Source organism: Lates calcarifer, linkage group LG17 (genome assembly GCF_001640805.2).
Source record: "Lates calcarifer isolate ASB-BC8 linkage group LG17, TLL_Latcal_v3, whole genome shotgun sequence".
In the NCBI taxonomy this organism is placed as follows: domain Eukaryota; kingdom Metazoa; phylum Chordata; class Actinopteri; family Centropomidae; genus Lates; species Lates calcarifer.
The window spans coordinates 26,855,795-26,871,172 of record NC_066849.1 but is presented as its reverse complement, the minus strand read 5'-3'; the positions used below and the strand labels follow the sequence as shown (position 1 = coordinate 26,871,172).

At 41.7% G+C, this 15,378-nt stretch overlaps 1 protein-coding gene across 50 annotated transcripts in view; it reads right to left on the bottom strand.

The window, feature by feature from the left end:
• Positions 1–15,378, bottom strand: part of LOC108883390 (uncharacterized) — a 42,676-nt gene that overhangs the window by 14,248 nt on the left and 13,050 nt on the right. For 28 of the 50 annotated variants that reach the window (XM_051077404.1, XM_051077402.1, XM_051077411.1 and 25 more), the window contains 3 exons: positions 1,761–1,937; positions 1,285–1,458; positions 281–457 (listed from right to left, as the gene is read on the bottom strand). The exons of 4 other annotated variants lie outside the window; for them this stretch is intronic. In XM_051077404.1, the coding sequence (XP_050933361.1) occupies positions 281–457; positions 1,285–1,458; positions 1,761–1,937 (528 nt within the window). Of the gene's footprint in view, positions 1–280; positions 458–1,284; positions 1,459–1,760; positions 1,938–2,768; positions 2,946–3,882; positions 3,975–15,378 lie in introns of all 50 variants that reach the window. 18 more of the 50 variants (XM_051077426.1, XM_051077430.1, XM_051077435.1 and 15 more) reach the window with 9 other exon arrangements.

Here is a 15,378-nt window from a genome sequence, read left to right as displayed (position 1 = left end):
TAGAAAACATTAGTCCTCTGACTGGGAGAAATACCAGTGTGTGAGTTGTGAAGGTTTGATTGAAGTGAACAGACATTATTCATGACAACTGACTGAAATGAACTGAACCTGAAGGAATAATTCTCAGTGTGAGAACAGAACAACTGACAATATGGAACAACCACTATTTAACATGTCATTCATTCTAAATCAATGGATTCAAGTTCTGTGTGAAGATAAATGAGGTTCAGTTGTGGATTAAAGATAGAAGATCTCCAACAGTAACAGACAGTGAACCGACCCCAGAGTCTCCAGTCTACAGTCTGGACTCTGCAGAAAACCACACAGATCCTTCACTCCTGAATCCTGCAGGTCGTTGTTTCCACTCAGGTCCAGATCTCTCAGATGGGAGGGGTTGGACTTCAGAGCTGAGACCAGAGAAGAACAGCTGATCTCTGACAACCTGCAGTTCATCATCCTGAATAAAGAATAAAAGATGTGAGTTTAGGAGACAAAGTTCCTGCTTGAAACCATTCAGTGTTTCATCATCTGTTCAGAGCTGAAGAAGGTTTAGAATGAACAAGTTTAGAAACTGGAAACTCCAAACACCTGAACCAACAGGATGCAGGTTAAAAACAGTCAGAGACACAAAGAGAAAAACAGCTCTCATTAATATTAATGACAACATGCTGCTGCTTCAATAAAGACGTAGTGACTTCAGCTTTTAAACTCTGCAGCTCCACCACAGGCTCCATCTATACAAACTCAGGCTGTGCAGACACATTTATCTGAGATTCAACTAAAGATCCTCAAGTTTTCAAAGAGAACAAACATGTCAGACTGAACTTTGGAGAAATGTCAACACATTTATAGAAATATATATCAAATTAACTGGTTTATGGAACGACAGAGACAAAAAAACCTGCCGAACTGAGTTCAGATATTTAACCTGCTAAAACTTCTTTACAGTGTTGAAACAAACAGAAACAGAACTTGTTATTCTGAATATTTCAGTCAGTACAAACATTACAGAGCCTTATAAAAGTGTTGGAACCATCAGCTACTGATTATAGATTTGTTATTGTCGGACAGATTCAATGTGTTTTTGTTGTTATTTAAAAACTCATGAGGTGAAATTTGAAGAGAAACAGTCACTGGACTAAACCACAGAAGAAGAAAACTGACTTTACCATTAAGATCCTCAGTGTGGATCAGTATAATATGAGCCTGATGTCTGCAGGTTAGAGTCAACACAACTTTCACATCAGATTCATCTCAGCACAGAAATAAAATATGGAGTCTGACCTCAGAGTCTCCAGTCTACAGTCTGGACTCTGCAGAAAACCACACAGCTCCTTCACTCCTGAATCCTGCAGCTTGTTGTAGCTCAGGTCCAGTTCTCTCAGATGGGAGGGGTTGGACTTCAGAGCTGAGACCAGAGAAGAACAGCTGATTTCTGACAAACTGCAGTCCCTCAACCTGAATAAAGAATAAAAAATTAAGATCAAATCATTGATAATCAGATCTGTCCTAATCAATGATCTTTGTATGATAATAATAATAATAATAATAATAATAATAATAATAATATCTTTCAAATCACCTGAACCTGAAGGAATAATTCTCAGTGTGAGATCAGAACAACTGACAATATGGAACAACCACTATTTAACATGTCATTCATTCTAAATCAATGGATTCAAGTTCTGTGTGAAGATAAATGAGGTTCAGTTGTGGATTAAAGATAGAAGATCTCCAACAGTAACAGACAGTGAACTGACCTCAGAGTCTCCAGTCTACAGTCTGGACTCTGCAGAAAACCACACAGATCCTTCACTCCTGAATCCTGCAGGTAGTTGTTGTTAGTCAGGTCCAGATCTCTCAGATGGGAGGGGTTGGACTTCAGAGCTGAGACCAGAGAAGAACAGCTGATCTCTGAAAAACTGCAGTTCTTCAACCTGAATAAAGAATAAAAGATGTAGATCAAATCATTGATAATCAGATCTGTCCTAATCAATGATCTTTTCTCTAAAATGAGTAGAGTGACTTTGTCCTTCTGTTATTGTGGATCATCATAATGTCAGCCTTCTACAGACATCATCCAAATGTCAGCACAACATTCATACACCTGTTCATGTCAACACAGATTCATAACATGCTGCTGACCTCAGTCAAGTCTCTAACTAGAGGATCAATGAGATCAGTGGGAGTGATCTCCTGAGGAACTATGGACTGTTTTCCTGAGTCTACTCTCATGTGTCTGTCCCTCCCTGCCTTCAGCTGTCCTGCATCATGCACTTCCTGAGTTCTTCACCCTCTCAAACAAGTCAAATCCCATCTTGTTTCCTTTTTTTATCCACGGACTTTACCTCTGAGAGCTTCCTGCTGCTGGACACCTCAGCACCTGGTGATGTCTCCAGGTGAAGCTCAGAAACTCAGATTTGATGGTGTCATTCATCATCATCACCTCTGTGACTTTAGCTTGGTGCAGTATTTGTTTGATGAAGACAGATGCAGCTTTTGTCAAGTTCAAATGAGCAGATCTGATTTTCATCAACTTTCTTATTTCAACAAACTTGTACCTTCTCTACTGCTCTAAATCACAAACACTGTGACTGGTCTCAGCTTCTTCTTTTTCTGCTAATTACAACAGAGAGTCTTTTCTCTTCAGCAGCTCATTTTTAAATCCTCACACAGAAATCACTAAAATGTACCAACCAATGAAAAACTCAAACTTTAAAGATTTGAACTGAATATAGACAAAAAACAGCTCCAGTCAGTGAACTGACCTCAGAGTCTCCAGTCTACAGTTTGGACTCTCCAGTCCAGAGGACAGTATCTTCACTCCTGAATCCTTCAGGGCCCAGTTTCCACTCAGGTCCAGTTCTGTCAGATGGGAGGGGTTGGACTTCAGAGCTGAGGCCACGACTTCACAGTGAATCTTTGAGAGTCCACAGTAATCAAGTCTGTGATTAGAGAAAATATAAAATCAGAATAAAATCAGACAGTTTGAAATGAAAACACACTCAGTGTATATGACAACACAACATGATCAACATCTGCTCTTCACATCTGTGGTTCAGCTCATCTCATCTTATTGTGTTTGACATGAAACAATAATTTTCATCACTCTCTCTCAGACCTGCAGACTTTTAATGGGAATCTTTGTTTTGCAGATGAAGGGAGGGAAAATGACGTCACCTTTATGTTTCCATCATGTGATTTGATCCCAGAGTCAGAATGAAGCCATCTTGTTTAGAAAAACATGTAGATTGTCCACTGTTTTTAAACTGACTCCAGAACATTTCTGATGAGTTCAGCTCAGAGAACAATTCAATAGAATCTCTGTTTGCTGCATGGTTTTCACATCATGTCATCAGAAGAACAGGACATTGACCTTTGGTGTGTATAAGAAGACTGAATTCTCCTCTACAGCAACAAGAGAGAAAACACCTGAGAGTTTCTGTCTCATTTAACATCATATATGGAAAGACTTTCAACTATTACCATTAAACTTCAACAACTTCACTGTTTCAAATGAAAAGTTGAAGAAGCAATAAAGCTCATCTTCACTCTTGGTCTGGTGTGACCAGTAGTTGATGGAGGCTAATGTTAATGTCAGCAAACTTTAAATAGATGATGTTGGTAAATGACATTACTGAGTCACTTCACTCATTTGATGACTTTTCTCTACTTGTTCCATCATGTTTTAGCATTAACCATTAGCCCATAAGTGTTTGTTGTTACCACAGTGACTGCTGTTTGAGCTTTTGGATAGAAAATGTCATCACTTCATCATCTTATCCTGTTAGACATTAGACAATAATTTAATACTGTGTAGATCTGAACAACTAAACTACTAATCTACTGACTGATAATTGTAATGATCATGTCTGGACTCACCGAGCCTTTCTGCAGTTCCTCACAGCTGGGATCAGTCTCCGTCGTCCCTCCTCTGATGTGTTGTACTTGTTTAAGTCCAACTCATCCAGAACCTCCTCTGACATCTGCAGCATGTAGGCCAGAGCTGAGCACTGGATCTCAGAGAGTTTCTCCCCTGATCTGTTCTCTGACTTCAGGAACTCTTGGATCTCCTGATGGACTGAGTGGTCGTTCATCTCCATCAGACAGTGGAAGATGTTGATGTTTCTGTCAGGAGAGGTGTTGGACATGTTCATCTTCTTCAGGTTGTAGATGGCTCTCTGGATGATTTCTGGACTGTTTTCTGTCTGACCCAGCAGGCCTCCTAAGAGTCTCTGGTTGGACTCCAGAGAGAGGCCATGAAGGAAGCGAACAAACAGGTCCAGGTGGCCATTTTTACTTTGAAGGGATTTCTCTATGGCTCCCCTCAGGAAGTCATCCAGAGACAGGTTATGGTTTGTGTTGTTCCAGTCTTCTCCCAGGAAGTCCTCCAGTACCTGTGTGTTCCTGTTGGTGAAACAGTGGAACATGTAGACTGCAGCCAGAAACTCCTGAACGCTCAGATGAACAAAGCAGTAGACTGTTTTCTGGAAGATCACACTCTCTCTTTTGAAGATCTCTGTACAAACTCCTGAGTACACCAAGGCCTCTGTCACATCAAGACCACACTGCTCCAGGTCTTCTTGGTAGAACATGATGTTTCCTTTCTCCAGATGTTCAAACGCCAGCCTCCCCAGCTTCAGAAGAACTTCCCTGTCAGCCTCCGTCAGCTCCTGTGGAATCGTCTCATGTCCCTCATGGTACTTGTTCTTCTTCCTCTTTGTCTGAACCAGCAGGAAGTGTGAGTACAGGTCAGTCAGGGTCTTGGGCAGCTCTCCTCTCTGCTCTGTAGTCAACATGTGCTCCAGAACTGTAGCAGTGATCCAGCAGAAGACTGGGATTTGACACATGATGTGGAGGCTCCTGGAGGTCTTGATGTGTGAGATGGTTCTGTTGGACAGCTCTTCATCACTGGATCTCCTCCTGAAGTACTCCTCCTTCTGTGGGTCAGTGAAGCCTCGTACTTCTGTTACCCTGTCAACACATGAAGGAGGGATCTGATTGGCCGCTGCAGGTCTGGAAGTTATCCAGACCAGAGCCGAGGGAAGCAGATTCCCCTGGATGAGGTTTGTCAGCAGCACGTTGACTGATGACTTCTGTGTGACGTCAGACACAACCTTCCTGTTGTTGAAATCCAGTGAAAGTCTGCTTTCATCCAGGCCGTCAAAGATGAACAGAACTTTACAGACAGCCAGCTTCTCTGCTGTGACCTTCTGTAATGTTGGATGGAAAACATGGAGCAGCGTGAGAAGACTGTACTGCTCATCTCTGACCAGGTTCAGCTCCCTGAACGAAAGCAGAACCAGCAGACTGACATCTTGGTTTTCCAAGCCCTCTGCCCAGTCCAGAGTGAACTTCTGCACTGAGAAGGTTTTTCCAACACCAGCAACGCCGTTGGTCAGAACCACTCTGATGTGTCTCTGTTGGTCAGGTAAGGCTTTAAAGATGTCCTGGCACCTGATTGGAGTGTCATGGAGGGTCTTCTTCTTGGAAGCTGTCTCCAGCTGCATCACCTCATGTTGGGTATTAACCTCTTCACTCTGTCCCTCTGTGATGTAGAGCTCAGTGTAGATCCTGTTGAGGAGGGTTCTACTTCCTGTTCCATCAGTTCCTTCAGTCACACGTTCACATCTCCTCCTCAGACTGATCTTATGTTCATCTAAAACCTCCTGCAGACCACTATCTGCTGAAAGACAACAAACAATGTCAGACTAAAGAAAGACAATCTGATTCTTTTCATCAGCTCCAGAAAAACAAGCAGAGAAAAGCTTTTTCATGTTGTGCTCTTTAGAATCATCTTAAATGTCAGAGCTGTGTGATAGAACAAATGACTCTGTAGAAAACAACAAGTCCTGTTTTTAGAAATGATGACATCAGCAGACACATGTTCAGTCTTACTTTGTACAGTGCTGGTCTGACTGGCTGTCTGCAGTCCAGGTCTTGTTCTGGATCTTTCCTCCACAGAAACACCACTCCTCTTCTTCTCTCTGTGAAGACATTTCTTTATAACTACCAAAAAGTTGCCTTTTTCAGTCTAATCAAACGTCTTTTGGAGTTATAATCCAGTGTGATCAGACTTTAAAGCAGAAAACAGATGATTTCAGCCCTAACCCTAAATGTTTAGTTGACTGTTGTGAAGAAATATTCAGATCTGTTTGACAATGTCTAGAAGCTCAGAGAGTCACAGACAACAGAAACAGTTGAGTCACTTCTCTGTTTAAATTCAGTTCTGATCTCTTTCAGCTGTCTGATGTTCATCAACATGGTTCAGAGGTTGTTTATTGAATTGAACAGTAAATGTGAATCTGTATCTGCTGCTTTCTTTAACACTAATCTTTACTGTGACGTCAACTTAAAGGAACCAACATGTCAGTCATTAAAGAGGAACCTCCAATATGGAGACACTGAGTTTCCTCCCGTCCTTCTGTTCACTGACAGGTGGAGCAGACACAGGTGTTTAAATGAAGTCAGCTGATTATGGACATGTCTGAAGTGACCATCAGGCTCGTGTTCATACACCAACTTTCACAGTGAGACCGATAAAACAGGAACATGACAACACTCTGCTTTAAACATCTGGTGTTAATATTATTAGATTCATATTATTATTCATATTATCGACACATTACACACTAATGCATTACATTAACACACATCTCCCCCTGGACAATCACCTTCACACTTTGCACTCCACACTTTATATTTATGTTCCTTGTAAATAATTTACTTGCTTTTAACTTTAACCTTTTTATCTCTCTTACTTAGCTTTTTATCACTGTTCTTGGCACCAACATACTAAGTTAACTTCCTTATATGTGTAAACATACTTGGTAATAAAGACACTTCTAATTCTGATTCTGCAGTTTTGGTTGTGAACCTACACTGCTCCTTTTTTCTGTGGCTGCTTCTCTCCAACACCACCTTTAACTACTGACATCTTTAAGTCTCTGTCATGTTCATCAGCTGCATAAAATATGGGGGAAAAGTTAAGATGTTGTTTGTTCAGATCATTTTACAGGAAACAAACAGCCTCAGCAGTCAGTATTAATACACTGATCTGTCAGAAGAACCAGGAAGAACTTATTCTCTGTTACAGCAGTGACATCAACATTAAACACTGTTACAGTCGACAGTTTACAGGTTCACAGGTTTGTAACAGGTCTCTTACTTTGTGTCTGAGGGTCCAGGTTCATTACTGAAGGTTGGACCTTCTCCTTTGGACCGGTCACTCTTCATAGACAGACAGCTGGATCCTGGAGACTCTGCTCTGTCCTCCTCTTCCTCCACACAATCACTCATCTTCTGGACTTCAGTCAGTCTGAGAGGGAAACAGTAACACTGACTGCTAGAGTCAGAGACACAAGAATCAGGACAAACAGGTCTGATTCAGAGTCACACTCAAAACAGGGAGAACAGGAAATACCACACACAATGTCATTCCCTCCTTTTCTCTCAGTGTCTTTGTACAAAGTTCACTCTGTCTCTTCTTCTCTCTACAGTCCACGGGGAGAAAACTGACTCAGAGACTTTGACAGTAAAATAATAATAATGTTGTATTAACACTCACCCTAACTCAGCCTTCAATTTCCCTCCTTCTGCTCTGTGCAGTTAAACTGCAGTCTGAACCCACTGACTGAACACCTTTACTGTTCTCTCCCTCGTCTCAGGTACCTGGATCACATGGTCAGTGTTGCTCCTCCCATCTCCAATTACAGGAAACAGGTACAGCTCAGAGTTGGAAGGACTCAAACAACTCAGAGACACTGATAAAAAGTTCAGAGCAGTTCACTGTTGTTTAGATTTGGCAGACAAAAGCAGGAAAGGATAAAGATTAGGTGGAATCAGTGAGAGGTCGGCAACAGACAGCAGAACCAGACAGAAACAGGTGAAGGACCAGACACTCAGTCATTTAGACAATAGTGAGCAGTAAATTCAGATTTCAGACAGTTACTGATCATCATCGTTGTTGCATCATAGAAATTTTCACATCAAATCAAATCAACTTTATTTCTAGTGATTTGTTGAATTCACAACAATAGAAAATGAAATAAATAATAATAATAAATAACATCTGCAGTAAAAGGTACAAATAACATCAATGAATGACAGTTATAAAAGACGAGGCAACATCAAAATATGTGAATAAATATAAAACAATAAAAAGGGCAACCAAAGGCCACTTAAAACGTGTTTCAGCCTCAGTGGACGGGAAACGTTTGACTGAGAGGAAAAGTTATTTTTCAAGAACTGCCACTGTGAAGGCACAATCTCCCTTAGTCAGAAACCTCAGTCATACAACAGTTAAAAACAACTGTGTTCTGTTCAGTCCTGTTTTTGGTAGGTAGCCAGTGCAGGGATTCTAGCACCAGTGTAATGCGGTCTCTTTAACTGGCACCAGTCAGGAGTCTCACTGCAGCACTCTGAACCAGCTGCAGGCGAGATAAAGAGGACTCGAGATCCTCAGCTACAGTGAGAAATATTCCAGCCTTGAGGAGATGAAGGCGATGGTAAGAGTCTTCATATTGTTATTAGAGAGGATGAACTTCCGTTTAGAAATGTTCCTCAGCTGAAAACAGCAACTTGTTGCCACAGAGTTGATCTGGTTCTTAAAGTTTAGTCCGAGTCAAAGATGAAACTGAGATTCTTGGCATGAGTGTGAAGGTTTGACGACTTTGAGTGGCAGATTAAACTCCAAAGACAATCACCTCTACCTCACTGACGTTCAGCTGAAGACAGGTATTTTCCAACGAGTGTTTCACACCCTGGAGGTGATTAAGGATGGATGTGACAGAGCTGCAATAATCTGGATTAAATGGAAGGTGTATCTGCATCTGTGACAGTGAAAGGAGCCCAAAAGGAGAATATACAAAGCAGATCAAATGGGCCCTATAATGGAAACATAAATACAGAGTGAATACACGAGTGACTGAGGCAGCAGAGGAGGAGAGAGACCTGTTTCAATCAATACATAGAATGTGGAGCATTGCATTGTGGGATTGGTAGCAGAAAGTGGTGCATATATTGGAAGCAGCTTTTTAACTTCCATTGTGGAATTTGTGAGGGCTCTGTATAGTTAATACATCTACACACACATTTAAACACAGCACCTTGTAGTGAATGTAAAGTGAGTTCAACTTTAACAGCACAACGTCTCATTTAAAGAAGACAATAAGTACAGACTGTAAAACAGAGACTGCTCCTCACACTCCACAGTTCCAGGTGTTTGTTTCATCTTAATATGAGCACTCTGGAAAGACACTGATCCACCTCACAGAGAGCAGAGATCAGAACTGAGCTGGCCTCTGTTCCCTTTCTTCGCACAGTGTCGATCACGTCTCGAGCTTTATCTGCTCTGGTTTTTGCTCTCACTGCCTGCATTTCATCATCATTTACAACACCACGCTCAAGAAGTTTATCCAGAAGCTGCTCTAGAACAGGTTCAGACACTCTCTTAATAAACTGTGTTCGAACTAAGAGCAGCCTGTCCTCTGCTGGGAGCCTGTCATCTGCTGGGAGGCTGTCCTCTGCTGGGAGGCTGCTCTGTACAGTTTCCCTTCTTAGACCTGGAAGAAAACCAGGGAAAGACTTTTGTTTAAAAACCAAGAATCACTTTTAAACAAAGATCCAATTACAAAAGAAATGAAATGTCATTTTTCTGTCTGTTCTGTAAATCACTTATCCTGTGTTCATCAGTTTATTAAATATAACCCTCACAATTCATCAACAATCCCAGGATGCAGTGTGATAAATGGAGCAACAATGTGGTGAATCCATGGCTGCAGCCTAAATGAAGAATGATATGAGATGGAGCCAATGTGAAGTCTTCCACAGTCACCATATATGTGACGGGGTCAGAGCTTTGACCTCAAAAATCAACTGTACATCGTACTGTTGAATCAGAGCAACAACTCCTCATGAGGTGGAGCAGCTCTTTAGTCTTTAGTCTTACTTCACCTTGGTTTGCTGATGTCAATAGTTTATAAATGTCAGTGTTCTTCAGTTTCTTAAATATAATCCTCAGAATTCCTGGTTGCTGTGCGATAAATGTGATAATGTGATGAAACCATGGCTGCAGATACATGTAGCCTAAATTCAGAATGACATGAGATGGAGTCGATGTGAAGTCTTTACCTGGCAGACGAACATTACGTTTCCAGACCTCTGCCCTCTCCTGGTCTTGGATTATCAAAGTCACTTTCTTTTGGTTTAAAGTCAGAAAAACTTCAAACGTTGGAAAGAAATTTGGTCCAAACTTTGAGCGAAACCTGACGCGCTGAGGAAACCAGAGGAAACACAGCATTTTCAAACCTATTCATCTGTGGTAATGATTCTGTTGTTAATAACCATTAAAAATGTGTACTCACCTCAGGCTGTATTTCAATGTCCGCAGGTTCACAGTGGACACTGTAGCTTTGACCAATGTACAGTTTACAGTCAGAATCAGAGGAGCTTGTGATGTATTTAGCACCTCTTTGTTGAACTTCAACCTTCAGTAACAGAACATTTTTATTATGGTGTTAATGCTCAAAGAATCAAGTCAGTGTTATCTTTTTATTACTTTTAAAAACAACAATCTTCACTAAAGTTTTAGAGATATCACTGGAGATAAATCTTCAAATCTACTCTGGAGTTTACTAGTAACCAGTAAAGTAGATGGTTGGAAGATGTGCTCATCAAGGAGGCACCATGAGAGCAGCAGCCTGTTGAAGCAGCTGTTGAGTTTTATCCCCAGTCTTCTCTCGGTCTATTTCTCTGTCTGCCCTCCTTTCTTTCTTTCTTTAATTTTGGACTTCTTTAGGACACTGTTTACACCACCTGGTGGAAGTATCATGAATGACACTGGCTGACAAGAGCAACCTGAAGGTTCAGATGTTCAGTTTAACAGATTCCCAGCATGGTTAGGTTTGATAACAGTTTAGCACATATGACACACGGCTTTACCTCTGACAGAGGGATGTTTTCCTGCAGCAGAAACACATCAAGAACTTGATGCTCTTCATCAGGAGGTCGCAGGAACAGCAGAACTTGACCCTCTACTGGCAGTGTGATGTTCACAAATCGTTTAATGAAATCCCAGACCAGGCCAAAGGCAGAGAGGTGAGGGACCTTCACCACCACATGAGTGTCTGTGATCTCCTGAGGCTCCAAGATGCTCATTCCATCATCAGTGATGTGGACGACAGACAGCAGGCCTTTAACCTGCAGCGCTGTGAAACACCGAGCTGTTAATCTTTGCTCCGAATGCAGTTCATTCTAACAAAGTACTACACATTCAGATCTTTCCAATGTTACTGAATCATTTTTAACAATCATTTAACATTTTTAACAACATGACTTTACCATCCTCTGTTTCACAGTGTGGGAGGTGCAGCTCACACACAGCAGCCTCAGGACACTGGATGTTAAACAATGGTCCTGCAGGTTTTTTCCCAGCTGATTGGAGGAGACTCTCATCCCACTGGACCGTCCTGTAGAGAAGCTCCGCCTCCTGATCCACAACAAACACCAGTCCAGTTGAAGAACACTGGAACCCACCTGGAGCAGGACACCTGAACCTGCAGGACACAAACGGGCTAAGTGATCACAGCAAGCCTGTTAAACCCTGAGGTGAAACTTTGCTGATCCCAGATCAGACTTCATGAGTGCACAGACTCAAGAAGAAGTCCATTTCAGCAGCTTGTATCCACAATCTCATTCTTTTGGTCACTACCTAAAGCTCACGACCAGAGGTGAGGGTCAGAGCGTAGACTGACTGTTAAATGGACAGTTTTGACTTCCAGCTCAGCTCCCTCTGCACCACAATGATCTGGACAAATCTGGACCAATCCACCAGTCCATCTCACACCCCACCCTCACTTCTGAACAAGACCCTGAAAATTAAACTCCCTCACCTGAGGCAGCAAGTCACTCCCAACCTGAAGGGAGCAGTCCACCATTTTCCAGCAGAGAACCATGACCTCAGACTGGGAGCTGCTAACTCTCATCCTGACCACTTCGTACTCAGCTGCAAACCATCCCAGTGTGTGCTGAAGGTCATGGTCTGATTCAATTGAATTGAATTCAATTTTATTTATATAGCGCCAAATCACAACAAAAGGCACTTTTCACAAAAACAGGTATTTATAGAGAGAGACAAACTCCTGAGCCTGTCTGTGAGATCCTATTCATAAAAATTACAAAAAGGACCTGTGATGAGGGAAAACCCTGGTGGAGGCCAGCACCAACTGGAAACCTGTTTGACCTCCTGTTTAAGTCCTTCCAAATCTGAGCTGTGACCTCCTGGAGACAATATGAAGACAGCTCTCACCGCAGTTATATATGGAACGGATGGTCGTAATAGTGTCCCCACTACCCCATACTCCAACAGTGTCCCCCATAACAGCCCTGTCTAGAGTTCAGAACCTTGGGTCATCCATGAGACTACTAAAACTGCAGAGAGCTCATCAGGAGACTGAAAGCTGTGAGGGAGGAGGAGGAACTTTACCTAGAACAGTGTGAAGTGAGTTTACCTGTAGGAGACTTGTGCAGATTCAGTTTGCAGCTCAGGCGTGAAGCTTGATGGAGGCTGGGATTCAGAAAGAAACAATATCAGTTGTTTTACTAGAAATAACCAACTTGTGTTCAGTGAAGCAAAGAAATATTTTCACACAGTCCAGAGTTACCTGAAGCTCAGTGAACAGCTCAGAGAAAACAGGAAGTCTGAGACGACTGATAGTGTGACATAAATACAAGGTGTATCATTGTAATTATTTACAGATGAGAGAGTGGTTTGAAGTACAGCGGATTCTGCATCTGTGGAGAGTCTAATTATTAAGACATAAAAGCTTTTTTCTGATCCAAAGAGGTGAATACGTTTCCAGCTACAGGAGATATTTGTTCAATTCTTTGAATATTTGTCTTTCATTGTCTGCTGTATGTTGAGCCCTTAAGTCTGCCTAGAATATCACAATACAATAGTCTTTCTCTCACCTTCATCAGCTTCTTGTCGTCCTGAGGCTTTGTATCAGCTGAGTTTGAATCCAGTCTGACATCAGAGTGACCTGATGAGAGGAGAAGACACATAACAGATGTCAGACATCAGAAATCAGTAATTACTGTTTCTGTCTTCATCAGATCTGAGTGAGAGATGGAGTACAATGGCAGCAGCTCAAAACCTCCTGTCATCACTTTGCTCCTGGCTTTGTATCAGCCTGAGCTTGATGTCTTTACTATCAGAACCACCTCAGTCTCAAGTCAGGCAAGTTCAAGTCAGGAGTCAGACTGAAGACAAACTGACCAACAACAGACTTACTGCAGCACTAAGCTTTAACCAATACACAGTACAGTTAAGGTCAAAATTATTAGCCCCCCTTATGAAATCAAATAAAACCCTTATCCTTCCAATGAAATAGGCCATAACCTTAAGTGTTTATAGTTTGTGTGTGTCCGCAAGAACAAAGACAACATCTGTATAAGGTCAAATGAACATTTTTATTGATTTGCTGAACTCAAACAAGAAAAAAGCAAAAAATGCAATGGTCAAAATTATTAGCCCCCATGTGATTTTGTGCTTTCAAAACAAATTAACTGGGTTTGAAACCACAACTAAGCAGTCAATTAGGTTTGAAAACACACCTGAGCAATCAATTAGCACTGAACCTTATTTAAGTGACTTCAAGAAGCAGAGTTAGTATCACTTGACCACTTGAGTGAAAGTGATACTCCAGGGTTGCTCTATAATCTTCGTAAGAAGCAATATCATCATGCCAAAAAGCAAAGAAATCAGTCTGGACCTCAGACAGAAGATAGTGGATCTTCATCTTCAGGGGGAAGGATATACCGCCATTTCCAAGCGTTTCAAGCGTTGCATCATTGCAAAGCACAAAGAAACAAAGTCTGTTAAAAATAAACCTGGCCGTGGTAGAAATTTGGTAGATTTGGTAGAAGATTTCCAGAACTTTGCAGCGAAAAATAATCAGAGATGTCAACAAGAATCCCCAGACCTCTGCAAAGATGATTGTTGCTGAACTGGCTTCCTCTGGACTTGATATTTCACGCAAGACTGTTGTAAGGGTTCTTCATCGTGGTGGACTTCGTGGTCATTGTCCAAGAAAAACCCCATTGCTCTCACAGCGGCATATTAAAGCCCGACTGAATTTTGCCAGAGACAATCTGAAACATAAGGGTGAGTTTTGGAAGTCTGTCCTTTGGTCTGATGAAACCAAACTTGAGCTGTTTGGGTATATGGATGCTGCTTTTGTTTGGCGAAGGAAGGGCGAGGCCTTCAACCCTAAAAATACTGTCCCCACAGTGAAGCACGGTGGTGGCAACATGCTGTGGGGCTGTTTTGCTGCTTCAGGGACAGGAAACCTTGTTCGGGTGCATGGGACCATGAAAAAAGAGGATTATGTGGGTATTTTGAAGGCTAACATCAAGACATCTGCAGCCAGTCTAGGGTTGTGTCGTCACTGGGTCTTCCAACAAGACAATGACCCGAAGCATACATCAAAGTTAGTCAAAAACTTTTTGAAAGACACCAAAATCAAGGTTCTGGAGTGGCCCTCTCAGAGCCCTGATCTCAATCCTATCGAGAATCTGTGGAGGGAGCTCAAGGTTCGGGTCCATGCTCGGAGACCAAGCAATTTGCATGATCTTGAACAATTTGCCAAGGAAGAATGGGCTAAAATCCCTCAGGAGACATGTGCCAACTTAGTTAGAAACTACCAGAAGAGGTTGTTGTCAGTTTTGGATCAGAAAGGCTACACTATTGACTATTAGTTGTCAGAGGGCTAATAATTTTGACCATTGCATTTTTTGCTTTTTTCTTGTTTGAGTTCAGCAAACCAATAAAAATGTTCATTTGAACTTATGCAGATGTTGTCTTTGTTCTTGCGGACACACACAAACTATAAACACTTAAGGTTATGGCCCATTTCATTGGAAGGATAAGGGTTTTATTTGATTTCATAAGGGGGGCTAATAATTTTGACCTTAACTGTAGATCTTCACCTGTCAAGAGTTAAAAATGATCAGAGTTTAATCATTGGTGGCATCATCTTGCCTGAGGAACTGCAGTGCTGCAGGATATTGAAATGTTCTGATAATGCAGCTCTGCTCAGAAACAGTCTCTTAATCTTCCTCCTGACCCAGGCGATCATGTGGTTCATCCTGCTGTCAGCTGACACATTGATATGGTCAGAATCAGATTCAGGACCTGTTCAGACTTAACGGACCCAGACTCCCTTGAAGCAAATAGTCTATAATTCTTTAAGAAAGGAGCACAGATGTTTTCCAGAGCTCAACCCAAAACATAATTTATAAATGTTTTGGTGATGAAATTAGCACTTGTGTGTCAGTACTCACATGTTTTGTCTCTAGAGGGTTTAATCGCCCTGTCAT